The sequence below is a fragment of the Emys orbicularis genome, chromosome 3, assembly GCF_028017835.1.
Source record: "Emys orbicularis isolate rEmyOrb1 chromosome 3, rEmyOrb1.hap1, whole genome shotgun sequence".
Lineage (NCBI taxonomy): Eukaryota > Metazoa > Chordata > Testudines > Emydidae > Emys > Emys orbicularis.
In genome coordinates this window covers 181,901,644-181,918,150 of record NC_088685.1, presented here as the reverse complement: position 1 = coordinate 181,918,150, position 16,507 = coordinate 181,901,644, and the positions used below count along the sequence as shown (strand labels likewise).

The 16,507-nt window shown below is 43.6% G+C and overlaps 1 protein-coding gene across 2 annotated transcripts in view; it reads right to left on the bottom strand.

Moving 5' to 3' along the window:
* Positions 1-16,507, bottom strand: part of TTC7A (tetratricopeptide repeat domain 7A) — a 287,398-nt gene that overhangs the window by 77,388 nt on the left and 193,503 nt on the right. For both annotated transcript variants that reach the window (XM_065400900.1, XM_065400899.1), the window contains exons 17-18: positions 13,824-13,921; positions 6,053-6,187 (exon numbers count right to left, since the gene is read on the bottom strand). In XM_065400900.1, coding sequence (XP_065256972.1) covers positions 6,053-6,187; positions 13,824-13,921 — 233 coding nt within the window. The remainder of the gene's footprint in view (positions 1-6,052; positions 6,188-13,823; positions 13,922-16,507) is intronic.

The window sequence follows — 16,507 nt, the reverse complement described above, 5'->3', positions numbered from 1 at the left end:
CCTCCTCCCTTCCCAGGACACCTTCCTGTTGTGGTTTAAACTGCCTGCAAGAAGCCAAGCATGCCTGCACCACTCCCCATGTACATCCTCTCTCCAGAGCCCAGGGCATGACATCCTTCTTCCTGCACCCTCTGGTGAAACAGACCCCTTCCCCCAAGACTGTGGAGGTGAGGATCCCTGTTGGCTGGGGCTGGCATGTGGCTCTCACACTGCTGGGAAGGTGACTCCTGGGACTGTTACCCTGCTCTGAACAAACCAGTACTCCGAGTAACAGGATGAAATTAAACATGGGGAAACTCAAAGCTAACAGGGGAAATCTTCCTGGTAGTGCCATGTCTATCTCAGGCTGTGGAACAGTCTCCCAAGGGAAGAGCTGGAACCCCCAAGGCTTGGGATTTTTCAAAGGAGACTGGACAAAACATCCGTGCATTGGCAGGGAGACAGACCAAGACAAGATGATCACAGAGGGCTTTTTCTTCTCTAACTTCTATAATTCCATCCCACTATTCTGGGAGTACAAATTCTGGTACTAAAGACCTGGTGCCTGGATCCCATTGCACTGGGACTGTGAAATAGTACCCTGACATGCAACTTCTACTGGGCCAATAGTGTAGATTGTGCTGTTAGTACAGCTGTTTGCAGGTGCCCTTGTATTTAGCTGAACCATTACACTCAGGGATTGAATGCATCCCCACTATATTGTGAGCATGCATTCTGAGACTGCTATCCTGCTGTGTGGATCCCAGTGTGCTTGTACTGTGAATTTTTGGTACTCACATCTTGCTATATTTATCTCTCTGTGCTGGTAGTGCTGGTGCCCTGGTGTAATGACGATATTATGCTAGAAATATGAATTCTGAAAATAGTGCCCTGGTGTGATAGTCACTCTGGGCTGTTAATGTGAATCCTCCATATCTGTATGCAGTGTTGTAGCCCTATTGGTCCTAGGATATTAGAGAGACAAGGTGGGTGAGGTAATATTTTTTATTGGAGCAACTTCTGTTGGTGAGAGAGACAAGCTTATGCAGAACTCTTCTTAAAATCTGTAAGCTTGAAAGCTTGTCTCTCTCACCAACAGAAGCTGGTCCAATAAAAGATAGTACATCACCTACCTTGTCTCTCTAATGTGAATCTTGTCATTATGGCCCTGTGGAGTGCATCCTAATATACTGAGACCATTAATCTTGGCCACTAGAGGAGGAATGTAAATCTTAATGCTAACAGCCTGCTGTTTAGATCTTGCTCCACTCTGAGCCTGGGAGTTTTAATTTTGGCATGTGTATCCTGATGCCAATCCATGAAGGCAGCGGAGTTTGGAAATAAGGTGAACACAGGGCCGGCCTTACGGGTGGGAGCCATGGTCAGGGGGGCGCTGTGGTCAAGAGGCAAGGAGCAGGATGGGCCTGGGATGCGAGGCCATGGAAGGGAGCTTGGGGCAATAGTGGGGGGAGGTGGGGGAGGCAGCAGGGCCCAGGGGCAATGGGGGGGGGATTCCCCCACCACTTTGGCCTTGGGCCCCCCCCACTTTTACAAAGGTTCCGGTGCCCTTGGGCTCCCCTCAGTAACCCGGGCTCCCTGGGCAGCTGCTGCGGCTCTTACCACAGCTCAGCTCCGGCTTCTGTCCTGGCCAGGGGGTGGGGCCTCAGGGGAGAGGAGGAGCAAGGGGCACGGCCCCATGGCAAGGAGTGTGGGGGCCCAAAAGTTCTTTGTGGCCAGAGCCCTAATAAATCTTAATCTGCCTCTGTTCGCTACACGCTTATTATAATGAGGAGGAGTGGGGAAACAGTGCTTAGTTTAGCCACTGATTTATGAATCTTCTCTCAAAGAAATTAAAAATATTAACAACAACAAAACAAGAACACTTTTAGCACTTGTATAGCACTTCTAATCCACAAATCTCAAAGCCTTTCACAAGGGTAGCTAAGCAGGCTCCTCCTTTCAGAGATAGGTAAACTGAGGTCCAAAGAAGTTAGGTCACTTATCCAAGATCATATGGAGAGTCACTGGCAGAGTGGGGAATAATGAAACCCAGCTCTCCTCATCCCCAGTCCAGTAATGCCTTATTCCATGGAATGTAACATACTACCTTTTTATCTTTGGAGGGAGTGGGTGTGAAGAAGGGAGTGGGTGTGAAGAAGGGAGGGATCCAAAATATTTGGCTGCAAGAAGCCTGAAACTCAACTAGTTTGACTTTTGGTCTCCATAGTGCCACTGTAGATACGTATAAATGTGTTGACAGTTATTCATTAACACTACACCCCTATTTTCTGTCTGTAATGCCCAATCAGCCTTACTAGTTTCCTTTTAAACAAATCTTTGATAAAGTCTCTCCCATTCATAAGCAGCAGTTTCATGTAATCAGTAAACACAAATTCTGGTCTGTTGTAACGCCTATTAGACATTTGTTGAGCTAACTCCAACCCCTCTTTCGGCCACATACTGTCAAAAGCAAAATACTTTTAATAATTAATTAATTGATTCTCATTCTTTATGAATGGCACCATGGGTGAAATCCTGACTCCACTGAAATCAATGCAAGTTTTACTAGGATTTCATCCCACATCTCTATCTACTTTAGGGGTTTAAGACTCCCAAGAATGTGATATGTAAATGACTGATGCAACCGAGGTCACCATTCATACAAATAGATGCAATAGCTCTTTGTTTACCCATAAGTAAGTAAACGCATAAAGCTAGATCACTCTCAGATTTAAGATTACATACACTACAGACTGCTTAATCCCGTCCAATAAGTATGATGCAGATGAGATGGGAGAAGATGATTGGTATGGCCAATCTACAAATGCAATGGATTTTAACTTTTAAGATGTCTACCTCCATTGCTTGTGAACTTTCTGAAGCCCCTGACACAAATATAACATCCTATAATTTAGTGGCCTCATCTTGTAATCTTTCTATTGTGCAGTATAGTGAGGGTTTACAGGATAAAACTTTAGATATGAAGGGAAGATTGGACCGTGGTGCCAGTACAGGGCAGAATTAAGGTTGCTTGGGCGTTTCCAGGTATGTTTATCATACCACGCCTTCTATTTAGACAGTCCGGTTTGTTCAATACCCATCGTGTTTTTCAACCCCTTCCTGAACCATATTATGTGTTCGACTACTGGTCTTTCTTTCCCTTTAGTGAAGGTTCTCAGTTCATATATGTCTTTGGGGCTTTGGAGAGGTAAGAATGTAAGAGGATCTAGCGTGGTACTGGTCGGCCCCCTGTAGGGCTGCATTCCATCTCCAGGGCTATGCCCATGCAAAAAATCCCTTCCTCCTCCTAGGGTTTCTTTGTAATTCTTACTCCAAGAATTGGGACTTTCCCCACCCCCTTCTAGAGGCTGTGATCTTTCAGGAGCTTTTCCTTAGCTGTTTGGTAGATTTTACCCACCCGCCCTGGAGATTAATTCCTCCTCCCCTTTCTCAGGTGGGTTATTAGCATTTTCATTTGAACTCTAGTCTTTAATAGGATTCTCATCCTGTCTTAAAGAGACAGAGTTAGTTTTCACAAGTACATCAGGAACAGCATTTTGCAAAAGTGGGACCTGGATTGGGGTACCCTCTGCCACTCCTCTCTCTGATCCCAAGAGGTTAATTGTATGACTGCTCCCCTTTGGGAGGTCAGTTACACAGTTTCCTCTTAAAACCTCAGCCACAGGTCGGGTGCCTGGGAGCACAGATGCCGACCCAGCAAATCTGTCCTGGGCAAACCCTTCCCTGTAATTAGTGAGGAGACACTCCTGTACTCCCCCAAATTCCTTCTCTATTTCCTCCTCTGGGCCACCTCTAAGACACACACCCTTGTGCTCTCTAGAGTGGGATCTATCCCCTGTTCGGGGCTCACAGCTAACAGCCAGAACAGTCCTTTCACTGGTAGGCACTACACCCTCCTCCCTCTTTTGAGTTGGACTTGCCTCCAGCTACAGAGCCCATGGAACCCTAATCTGCCGCAGCAGTCTCTAGGACTCCATCAGCCTCCTCTGGGCTTCTCTCTAGGACACATCTTCCTATGCACTCTAGAGTGAGGTCTATCCTTTGCTTATCTGCAACCTGCTAGCAGCCAGTAACCTGGACAGTTTTCTCACTGAAAGTTTCACAACAGGTTTTAGTAACACATACATAGCCAAACTTCATAACTTAACATACAACGATAGCACATACAATCCAACGAGATATTAATGTCTAGCAGATCAAGACTTTTAGAATGATACCTCACAAGGCATACTATGTACAAAATACATCCTAATTACAGGACAGCGGTGAATATTGGGGTGCCAGGGTGTCACACCCACCCCCCCAGTCAGAGCCCTCTCCTCCTCCCACACTCCGAACCCCTTGGCCCCAGGCCAGAGCCCCCTCCTACACCCCAAATCCCTCATCCTGGCCCCACCCCAGAGTCCACACCCCCAACCAGAGCCCTCACCCCCTCCTGCACTCCAACCCCCTACCCTACCCTGGAGACCCTCCCCACACCCTCATCCCTGGCACCACCCCAGAACCCGCACTCCCAGCTGGAACACTCACCCCCTCCCACACTCTGAACCCCTTGGCCCCAGCCCGGAGCCCCTTCCTGCATCCCAAATCCCTCATCCCCGGTCCCATTCCAGAGCCCGCACCCCTACCCCTGCCCGGTGAAAATGAGCAAGTGAGCAAGGGTTGGGGAGAGCAAGCGACGGAGGAAAGGGGGATGGCGTGAGCGGGGCTGGGGCTTCAGAGAAGCAGCGGGGCAGGGACCCGGCCTTGGGGAAGGGGTGGGTCAGGGGTCAGGCAAGGGTGTTCAGTTTTCTGCAATCAGAAAGTTGGCAACCTTATATATAAACCATGCATGAGTCCTGAGATCAACCCCAACTTGTGGATTTCTTAGCCCTCTCTCTCCTTTCATGAGCTCTTTACACCTTAGGTAAAATGTTATGCAAGTCTAGCTTATTCCTAATCCCTCCATTTACATAAAGCATAAATATGTCCCACCCTTGAACCCCACCATAAAGAAGCTGAGGGTTCTCCACAAGACAAGGAACTATCTATCCTCAAGAGATTGAGGATGTTATAACTAGATAAGTTCAGGGAGGATAGGTCCATCAATGGCTATTAGCCAGGATGGGCAGGGATTGTGTCCCTAGCCTCTGTTTGCCAGAAGCTGGGAAAGGGTGACAGAGTATGAATCACTTGATGGTTACCTGTTCTGTTCATTCCCTCTGGGACACCTGGCATTGGCCACTGTCAGAAGACAGGATATTGGGCTAGATGGACCTTTGGTCTGACCCAGTATGGCAATTCTTATGTTCTTATATTCAAGCAAGGAAAGGGAAAATGAAGTGGGGATTTTTTCATGCATGTTTAATAATTTTCACTTAAGACTTGGCAAAGATTGAGCTGTCCCTGGTAGAAAGAATATTCAATACATGTTTTTGCTGAGTTCCCCTGTAAGTAGCAGCAAAAAAGGATCAGACTGCCTCCACTAATAAGTACATTTTTAATAAAAATGTGCCCACTACATTCTTTTAAAAACACTTCTCAGTGTGAAGCCCGAAGAGTTTTCTGTATGTTAAAGGATGAATGGAGATACAAAAGTTGAAAAAATCCTGATACTGAAGTATCAGGTCTGGTGTATTTAATAGAACAAATACATATCACATACAGAAAACTAAAGTCAATGGAGCTATGACAATTTATATCATTTGAGAATCTGCCCCAACAATGTTTATTTCATTCTATGTAACCTCAAGACTCTCAAATAGCAGAATGAGTTGATTCCTCTGAATTCCACAAACAAGAGGGATGTGGTTAGCCTTACAAGAATGGTACTTTAACTCACAAAAAATGTACAGAGAAAGCAACTCATCCTTCTCCCACATTAGCCAATGGGAATCTTATCATCATCAACGGTGGGATCAGAGTCAGCCCTGAAGAAGGACCTCAGAGGAATAAATTCACTGAAAAAAGCTCACCCATAGTGGAATATTTGCAAATGGCTCTAGAATTTATTACTTTCATTCTTTTTTTTAAGTTCTGCACGGTGACTAATTGCAAAAACACTGAGACATACCAGCTTGTAGCCAGATTTGTTCAAGGGTTGTCCATAGTTGCATAGGTCCTTGCCTCAGGGCAGTAGTCTGCATAGTTACTTCAGACATGGCCTGTTCCAGTCGTGAAGCAGCAACAGAAGAGGCGCGCTGTGAGCCTAAAAACAAAACAACAATGAATTTATAATCCATCATTTTTCCTTGGCTAATTAAAGACTGTGGTCTGATTCTTCACTCCACTGTGCCAGTTTTATGCTAGTGTAACTCCAATGACTTCAAACTGTTGTAACAGAATGGAGAATCAGACCCTGCATCTTTGTACTTTGTAACAGATTAATTTAATTTCCAGACCCCTGGATTACTCAGGGGCTGCAGCTCAAAACAAACAAACAAACTAAGGGCTTGTCTACACTGGCACTTTACAGCACTGCAACTTTCTCACTCAGGGGCGTGAAAAAACACCCCCCTGAGCGCAACAAGTTTCAGCGCTGTAAAGCGCCAGTATAGATAGTGCACCAGCGCTGGGAGCCGCGCTCCCAGTGCTGGTAGCTACGCTCCTCGTGGAGGTGGTTTTTTTAGAGCACTGGCCACGTTAAAGCGCTGTCAGGTAAAGCGCTTTAGCATTGCCAGTGTAGACTAGCTCTAAGACACAGACAGTAATTTTACTAAAGTCTGCTTAGCAACCTCAAGGAAGCAACCATATTTTGATCATCTAGAAAGGACAATTCCCAAATCAAATCTATGATAAAATACTCGCTAATAATCAGATTTATTTACAAACACACTGTCAAACTACAAATTATGGACTATTAATAAGAAATCTCGGTAAAATATTACAAATTTGGTTAGAACAATTCACCCAGCATCTAAATTTCAAGTAACATCAATATCATTCCACTGGTTTAGACACCTGCTTGATTTTTCTTTTAAACCTGGGTAGTGGAAAAAGCTCAGAGCTTTGACTATATTAACCTTTAATATGTCCTATACTATTATGTAAGCATAATACATTCAGAATTGCCATCTCTGCAAACAGAATACCGTATCAAACACTGTTCCTTAAAGTGGTGCATGGACAGAGTGCCCACAGGTTTCCAGAGCAGGGCATGAGCAGGATCATGTGCCCATGAGTATTAGGGAGTACCAGGATGCCTATCACCTAAGAAAAGGTTACAAAATGGGAGGAAAAATAAACCTGATCCAAAATCAGTGTTTGGTTTTAAGCTTCTAAAATAATGTCAAGAAAGTAGGTAAATGTGACTAAGGCTGAGAATACCTCCCTAAAGAGCTGCTGTGACAGAAACTGTTGCCCAGACAACATTATTCCTTAACGCACTGCTAAATATTGACCTTGCAGACCAAATGATCCTAGGGTTATACCCTGTCTTGGCTTTCTGGAGCCACATGATAGGAGCAGTGCAGGCTTTGTTACCTAGAGACATTCCGCCAGGATAGTTCGGGGCAATGGAGGGAACAGATGGGTACAAAACCTGTGGTGAGGCATACACTGCTGTCTTTTTAAAAGTAACTGCTTGCATTCCCAGCAGAAGTATGCTGCACACATATTGCCAAGCCACACTCCCTTGCCAGCAGACCACGATCCACTGGGGCTGTGGAGTGCCAGCAGGCACAGCAGCCTGATCCCCCGTCTAGTGCTCTCATGAGCACTGAGCTGGAATCCTGCCCTACTCGGTGGATGTTGCTGGGTGGAAGGAGAATAAGATGCTCCCTTTGCCCATTTGTCTTCTAAGACACCTGTGCAGCACAGGGCAGGATTTGGCCCATAGCTTTTATATAACTCAGAGCCTGTAAGACATAAATGTCTGAGGATAATCCAAACACACAACTGGAAGGCTAGCATTGCTATGGGGTGTATTTGTTCCATTATCTCACTACTGAGTGTCATTCATTTTAAGCAGCAAAACTTCAAAACAGTCCTGTAATGCTTTTGGTGCATGCACCCCCTACAACTCACTTTAAAAATGTAAATGTTCTCTTCCTAAATGCATTCTTTAAGTTCCTACATATTTTCAAAGATATTCCTGGTCTAATGTTCCAAAGAGATGACAATGTAGTAACATAATAATTATGGCTTCAAATTATTTGGGGGGTTTTGATTCTGCAATCAATCTATCCTGATTCTTAAATTAGTGACCATCATCACATTATCTGAGTGCTTTAAAAACAGTATGCAATTATATATTTCTCTCCCAAGACTGTCCCCTCTCAGAGTGTCTTTTTCGAAGCATGTTACTTAAAAAGCCCTTTCCATGAATTATGGACCTGTTCTGATTACATTGACAGGGCAGACATGAGTCTGTTTCATTCACATCCCCAGAGCCTAAGGAAACCCTGATCTCCTTCTGAGACAGATCTGGGAGACTATACCACTTCAGTGCAATTTTGGTATTCTGTCGAGGTTCAGGCTGTGCCATACAGGTGAATGCCCACTTATAAGCTAGTAAAGTATCCATCTATTTCAAAGCAGACTTTCTGGGGAACATCATTTCTCAGTTGTACTTCAAAAATATAGTTCTCTCTCTATCCCTACAATGTATTAGTTGGGTAGTTTCAAATAAAAGTAAAGTATGTGATTTGAGTTTGATCCTGCCAGCTGCTGAGTTCCTCAACTTGCAAGGTAGTCAAAGGGACTTGAGGTTGCTCAGCATCTTGCAGCACAAGGCTGTTAGTGTCTAATAAGCTAAGTGGCTTTTACATTTTCTTAATTTATAGTTGTTCCCTCTTCCATGCACACTTAGCAACATAAGTGGATCATGGTAGATGCAATGATAATACAAATAATAAACAACATTAATAAGTAGAGATCACAAAATCATTTCCTATGCAAGGGTAGGATATAGTCTCCTGCCAGAGGAAATACCCACATATTAAGCTCATGTATCCTTGATCTTAGAAAGAAGGCAAGAGAAGTGCAAAACTGTCTCTTTCAATAGAAGCGTAAATCTTACGTAAAATCAAACAACAAAAAAGCACCGAAATCCCACACCTCATCATTTTAATTTCATGCCCCAAAACATGCAGATGTTGGAGTAATACATTATTACATCAATTAGTTATTTACTGCAGTCTCTCTTTTTAACAGCTTCACTAGACAGACCATAAAGTCTACATCTTGCAGTAAATTTTCCTCACATTTGGAGAAGGAATAATAAAAAAAGAAAACTGTTTTTACTCATTGCATAAGTCATATAAATGTATCTAAAGAAGTTATAAAGCATTGTTCTAAGATCATCGTGGGACCAAGAATCAAGTTTAATATTTGTCTGTGAAAAATCAGTCAGTGGAGGAAAATCAAAATGGTATCACAAGTCAGAAAAAGAATGAAACAGCAAGGCAGCTGACTGGTCTCCGTGAATTTAGTTAGGAGCACTTCTCCAGTCAGGAGAAGTTGAAGAAAACAAGGAGGAGCTAATGTTCCTGGCAGCAAAACTAAGGCCATGTCTACATTAGAGAGCTTGCAGCAGCACAGCTGTACCAATGCAGCTGCCAGTGTAGCTGCTCTGTGCTGATGGGAGAGAGCTCTCCTGTCGAAATAATTAAACCAGCCCCAATAAGCGGCAGTAGCATCTCCTGCCGACATAGCGCTGTCCACACTGGTGCTTCTACCAGTGTAATTTACGTCGCTCTGGGCTGTGTTTTTTCACACCCCTGAGTGACAGAAGTTATACTGACAAAAGTGCTAGTGTAGATACAGCCTAAGATTCTTGCACAGAATAATCTCCTTGTGGTATAACTGAAAGAGAGGATAGTGTCAAACAATCCGAATAATCCTCCCTACAGTGAAGATTCCAGAGAGTGTGAAATGACTGAACATTACCATTCCACTGCAGTATATTCCCAGGGGATTTCTGGAAGGAAACCAGAGCCTGCTCCAGAATGATCCCAAATCAAGGCAATCAGCACCAGTTACAGCTGAGGGTGCAGGGCCTTCCACTATGACTAAAGGGACTCAACCTAGGGCACTGAGCCCAGCAGCCTCTCTTCCCCTTCTTCACATGGGGAACAAAAAGAAGCAGACTTTGGAAAGCCCAGATCTCTGGAACTCTTTCCCCAAATCAGCCAGGGTGCATGGAATAAATCAGGTCTTTGCAGCATCATCCACCCTCCACATTGGGAACAACAGCAACCTCCACACACCATGGACTCTGAAACTTGGACACTGGAGAGGAAGGGGAAAGGGCTCCCTGCCTATAGATGGACTGCACACAGCACAAGTCTTGTGAGTGTGAGAGAAAGCGCTGAAATCATCTCTGGAGATTGGCATGGCTCAAGGGTGTGTCAGTAATGCCCCTTTCCCCTGATAATGTGGCAGCCACAAAAGTGATTTCTGGAAGGAAAAAAGAGCATGATTTAGAAAGATCCCAAATCAGAGCTCCTTCCACAAGGCAGTCAGCATCAGTTACAGTGGAGGGTGCAGGGGTTAAGTCGACCTAGTTTTCTCAGGTTAGACACCAAAAATTGAGGCACACAAAATTTAAAAAATTCAGTTTAAGTGACTTGCCCAAAGTCACGTACTGAGGCAATAGCTGAGATGGGAATAGAACTCAAGTCTCATGAGTCCCTGCCCCTATCCATTGGGCTACAATGCCTCATTGCAAAAGGCCTGTTCTTGAAAACACAGCCACAGAGACTGCGTCCTTAACTCCCTTGTAAGTCAATTGAAGTAGCACACTCTTACATTAGTGCCGAATTTGACTTGTTATCTTCAATAAGTCAAATTCATACTGCATGACCCTGCCTCATGCAGACAACGGAAAAGGGGATTTAAACAAAGTATGGAGACTCATCATAGCAGAAGGTAATACAAGGAAATGGAATAAACAGATTAAAAATTACATGAATAGATGCGCACAGAATTGATAAGATTACAGTGTTATAAATATATACACTAAGGGCTCAATGCTGCAAACGCACATGGGAGCAGCCCCAATGAATTCCATGAGTAAAGTTCACATGCATAAATGCTTGTAAGGTCAGATCCTAAGCTTGTCATGCATTTTATCCATGTGAAGAGGATATATCTTAATCCTACACAATTTACTAAGAGGTGTGTATTTAACACTGAAAGACATGGCACAAAATAATTGGCTGTTTTCTGCATGTGGTATCCTTCTCTCCAAGGGTAAGTCTACACTGCAGCTGAGAGTGTAATTTCCATTACAGGTAGACATACCCATGCTAGTTCAATTAGAACTACTGCACTAAAAATAGCAGCATAGCCATGGCTATCCAGACGGCATCACAAGTTAGCCACCCTGAATACCATCTGCTGGGCCCCCCTACCCCACTTAAGTGAATCGGAGTTGGGACCACTGAGCATGCACCAGCATCAGGCCTTATAGTGAACACAAATTAACTGTTTCCTGGCCACTGTTTTTCTTTTTTTGTAATCAAGTGAGTGCTGTTGAGATAAACCCAATGATTTACTTATAAGGGCAAGGATGAGAGAAGCCAGGAAAGTTCTCACCTTTAAACTATCTGTTCTAAATGTTAACTACTTCCTCAGCCCCAGGGAATACAGTCATTCCTCCTCCTCTATAAATTTTCCAAAAGTTTGCATCAAGTCAATGGCACTGTTGCTCTTTACAGAGCACGGTGTATGTGCCAATGAGTTCTTTGATGGCTGCTGAGTTTGATGCGCGAGTGACAGTCCCATCCACAGGTAGGGCACACCCAGGCACTAGCAATGCTCTGAATCCAAGCAGCAGATTCTTTCCTCCTCTGACGCTGGTCACCACAAAGCTTGATCCAGTCTGACTTGCAACACCTCGCTCCATCTACAAGCTGGCTCCACCAACCAGAGCAGCATTCTGCACTCCTTTCCCAATCATCCATAGAGATGCCAAAGGATACGAAGTCATCTTTGCAAGCATCCTGAAATCTGCGCAGTCGTCTGTCTCTCTTTCTAGACCCTTTGCGAGCTTCAGAGTACAGCACACTCTTAGGGATCCCGGCATTTGCTTGACATGTCCGAGCCACCTGAGTCTTTTCTTACTAATCAACATTTCCATGAATGACATATGAGCATGATTTTAACACTTCCACATTTGTCACCTTGTCTTGCCATCTTATTCAAAGAATTTTACGCAAGCATCTGATACGAAAGCTGTTTAGACTTTTGGTATGTTTGGTATAAGTCATCCATTTTCTGAGCCATACAGAAGAGTGGATAAAACACGTCTCATAAACAGAGATTTTCCTTTTAGTTGACAATTTGTTATTATTCCAGGCTCTGTCTTGCAAAAGACCAAAGTTCCTGTCTGCTTTGACGATTCTACTAGTGAGCTAAGCATCAAGATCTACATTGCCAGTAACAGTAGAGCCAAAGTAGCAAAACTGGTCAACAACATCTAGATGAATACCATCTAAGGTGATATCCGGAACTGGTTGTGAAGAGCCTTGGTTCATGAGAACAGTCTTCTTCAAGCTTATTGCTAGACAATTTTTTTTTCATGAATCAGAGAACTTGGTAATAAGATGTTGTAGGGCATCAACACTGTGAGCCACAGGGGCTGCATCATCTGTAAACAACAGGTCCCTTATGGTGATCTCCTTCACCATCGTCTTAGCTCTGATCCTTGACATGTTAAACAAACCTATGTCATCTCTGGTGCTAAGATAGACACCTCTCGAACATCACAGAACACATACCAAAGCAGGAATGAGAAGTAAATATTAAATAATGTATGACCCAGTATCCAACCCTGCTTCACTCCATTGTTGATGTTAAATGAGTCAGATTCCTGGTTTTCATACATTACAGTTGCCTTCATGCCATTGTGTAAGGATTTCACAAGGTTTAGCAATATAGGTGTACAACCAAGCTTCTTCAGAACTATGTAAAGCCCTGACTGACTAACCATGTCAAAGGCTTTTGTTAAATCTATAAAAGCCATGTACAGTGGAATATGCTTCTCTCTGCATTAGTTTGCATAATCATGTGCTAAAAACATTACAACATGCTGTTTGCATTGGGTAGTGGATTCAAGACCTTCACATAACTTCCCCCTCAGTGGGCTCAATGTCTGGTGTCTGAGGGAGTAGTTGTAAAGTTTGTTAGAATCACCAGTTCTCATATGGCCACCCACACAAACGGACAACTCTCCCAGCACAATCCTCCTGGACACAAATTAACACAACCACCCACACAACACCACAACCAGCATTCACAATAACTCCAAATATACATAGCCCCTCATGGCAGCACATGCCCATAATTTGCCAATAAATCTCCCAGCACAGCCCCCCCTACAGACAATAACCCCAAACATCACTCTAGAGCCTAGATTGTCTGTTAAGTTTGTGATGGAAACAACTACACGCATGGCTGAGAGTTATTTTTGTCCAGAATATCACCAGGTTGAATCATCAATGGGATATGTTGCCTGTTACCGTCCAGTTTTTAAGTTCTCAGCCATTTTTTTAAACACATAACTTTATAAATTATACCCATACGACAGCATGGACTTTCACCTACTAGTACTAACAGGAAGCTCATATCTAGCACTTTTCATTTATAGATATCAATGTACTTTACCAAAAGAGGTAAGTATCATTATGTCCCTTTTATAGATGGGGAAACTGAAGCAGAGATAAGTGAAATGACTTGCCCTGGTCACACACCAGGGCAGTTACAGAATCAAGAATAGAATTCAAAATGCCTGACTCCCAGACCAGTGCCCAGAACACTAGAAAACACCACTTTCTCTCCCTTAGGAAAATGTGCATTTGGTTTTGGAAAGGAGAAGGTTTTTTTTAAATTATTTTCCTCACCAGAGTCAGTATCGTGAGCATCAGGGAGAGAAAGATGCATCCCATTGTGCTTTTTGATCATCGGCACTTCAGTCACACTGCTTTCTTTCTCAGAGCCACTGTAAGGAAACAAGATGGTGTTAGGTGGCCACTGACAGAATTAGGTCTTCAAAATATGCAGTAATCCAATCGAATGGCCATTAGATTTGACAAGCTGTACCATTCAGTACAGGGAAGTGGCTGTTGAAATGTACTGGGGAAAGAGTTCTACTGATTTTTCTCAAAAAGATCTGAAAATTGTTCATGCTGAAACATCATTTTAGACTAAAGAAAGTGGAGTGGAAAATAACACTCGATACTTACAGTAGGAAGCAGTCTTGCTCAGGCAGGGGATGGACAAGATGCTCTAACAGGGCTTTGCCATCTCTAATTTATTTGATTAGCTTTGGGTTCTGTGCAGAAAGCCCCAGCACCCTTGGTCTGTGAGTGTCTCTGCAGATCAGTTCACGGGAACATTGTTACTGGCTAGAATCAGGGCCAGAGGATTCTCTGCTACATAGATCCTCCAGCACACCACAAGGCAGCACAAGGGGCCTGGACCACTGCTTCTCTGCATCGATTCAGAGTTGGTGCTAGCATGAGGATTTGGTTCATAGTGAAGGCAGTTCCACTCCTCTTGCACCAATGGTCTCCTACCACATACCTGCTAACCAATCATTTCAAGAGGATTAGCACCTTTCTATCTCCCTCTGTTCTGCCTGAACAGAGGAGGAGGAGAAAGGCTACTACTTAAAAAATTATTACATTACGAGGAGTTCTTGTTCCCCAATTTATGATACATACATTTGCTCCCAGCTATGGTCTTATCCAGAGGCATCTGCAACAGCAGCAGTGAAGCGGGGGTCTTATCCCAGAGGAAAAAAGATGGAATATTTTGCCAGGGTAGATCCTCTCCTATATTATGTCACAGCAGAACTCCATTTATAGTTATTTTTTGTGGGTGGTTTTTTTGGGGTGAAGGTGGGTAAGAACCAAAACACATCTCATGATTAGAGCACTTCTAACACTATACTAAAACTATACTACTATAAACTTATCTCAAAACTATTTACAATACAAATGTTCAAGATACTAGGGAAGTTGCGCTTGCAAAGCAAGAGCTACGAGTTTTCCAGCTAACTGTCACAGTCAGTAAGAAGGAACTGAAGTGGTGGTGGGTTGGCAGGGCCCTATATTCAGTGCCATGAAGGCGCGACCCCAGGGGGCGCCCGGTCCGACCTGATGGGTACTGCTAGGGGAAAAACCTTCCGGCTACCGTGCACGCGGCGCGCACACACCTAATTGGAATTGACATGAGCAATCACTCAAAGAAGAACAGCGGGATCATGATGTCTGCTCTCACCACTCACCAAAGTATTAAAAGGAAAGGTGGCTGCTTCCTGCCACTCTTTTCAGACACATATCAGAGTACACTGCTCACTATCTAGGTAATACTTATCTCAGGAACATTAATAAAGTTACCATGGAAGCATAATTGATCTGGAGGTCTTATCTTTGAGTTTAATCAATCCTCGGGCATGGACTGCATTCTGAGATTTTGGTTCATCTGATATTTCATGTCTGTGTTCTGGGTTTATTTTTGACCACAGATCAGCTTTATAATAGTGAAATATAACTAAGGACTGTCTTTGCCTGCTATATATTTGTGGCCTGAAGGCCTTTTATTATTAATATTATTATTATTAGTGGTGCTCACAGTAGAAGTACTAAGGAGTTTTTTCTGAGGCTTTGAAATCCTACTTGAGATTCCTCACATGGGCTCTGAACCCCCAAGGGACTCCATGCTATCACTTGGACCTTCTCTCACAGAGCTCATTTCAGAACTGGGCCATGGTATCCCACAGGCTGAATTTTACTTGGAAATATCATCTGAAATTGCTGTTATTAACTTTAAGTGTTAAAACAACTGAAAGAAAGACCTAATTCTTCTTGCATCTTTGTCTTATCTATATAGGTATCTACAGAGCATCTGCAGTGATCTTCTTTTCTTGTGCTACTGACTGACGCCTAAAAGCAATGTCATGCTTATGGCGCAGTACACGTGGAGGAGTACTACATTAAAAACATTACTGACGTGAGGTAGAATATTGTACGTAGGTAGAAGTCAGCATTAAGAAGTCAATGTTTGATAGCCATTACCATGCAGTGATACCTGAGATACTAAATTATATCCCTATACATAGAAGAGATGATAAAATGTGCAGATGACAAAGATCAGCAGGGTGATAAATAATGACGAGCACAGGGCAGTCATGCAGAGTGATCTGGATTGCTTGATATACTTGGCCCATTAAAACAGAATGCATTTTAATACAGCCAAATGCAAGATCCTAAATCTAGGAACAAAGAAAATAGTCCATCCTTACAGAATGGGGGGCTGTATCCTGGAAAGCAGTGACTCTGAAAAGGGCCATAGCGGACAACCTACTCAGCATGAACTTCCAGTGTGATACTCTCACGAAAAGGGCTAATACGACCCTTACATGTATTAAGCAGGGTAATAGTGAGGAGTAGAAGAGAGGTGATTTAATTTTTGTCTTCTGCTGATATCAAAGAACATAGCTCCATTGACTTGAATGGGAGCTGAGGGGTGGTCGGCATTTTAGAAACAGTCAGGCCATGCAAGTGTGGATTTAGATGCCTAA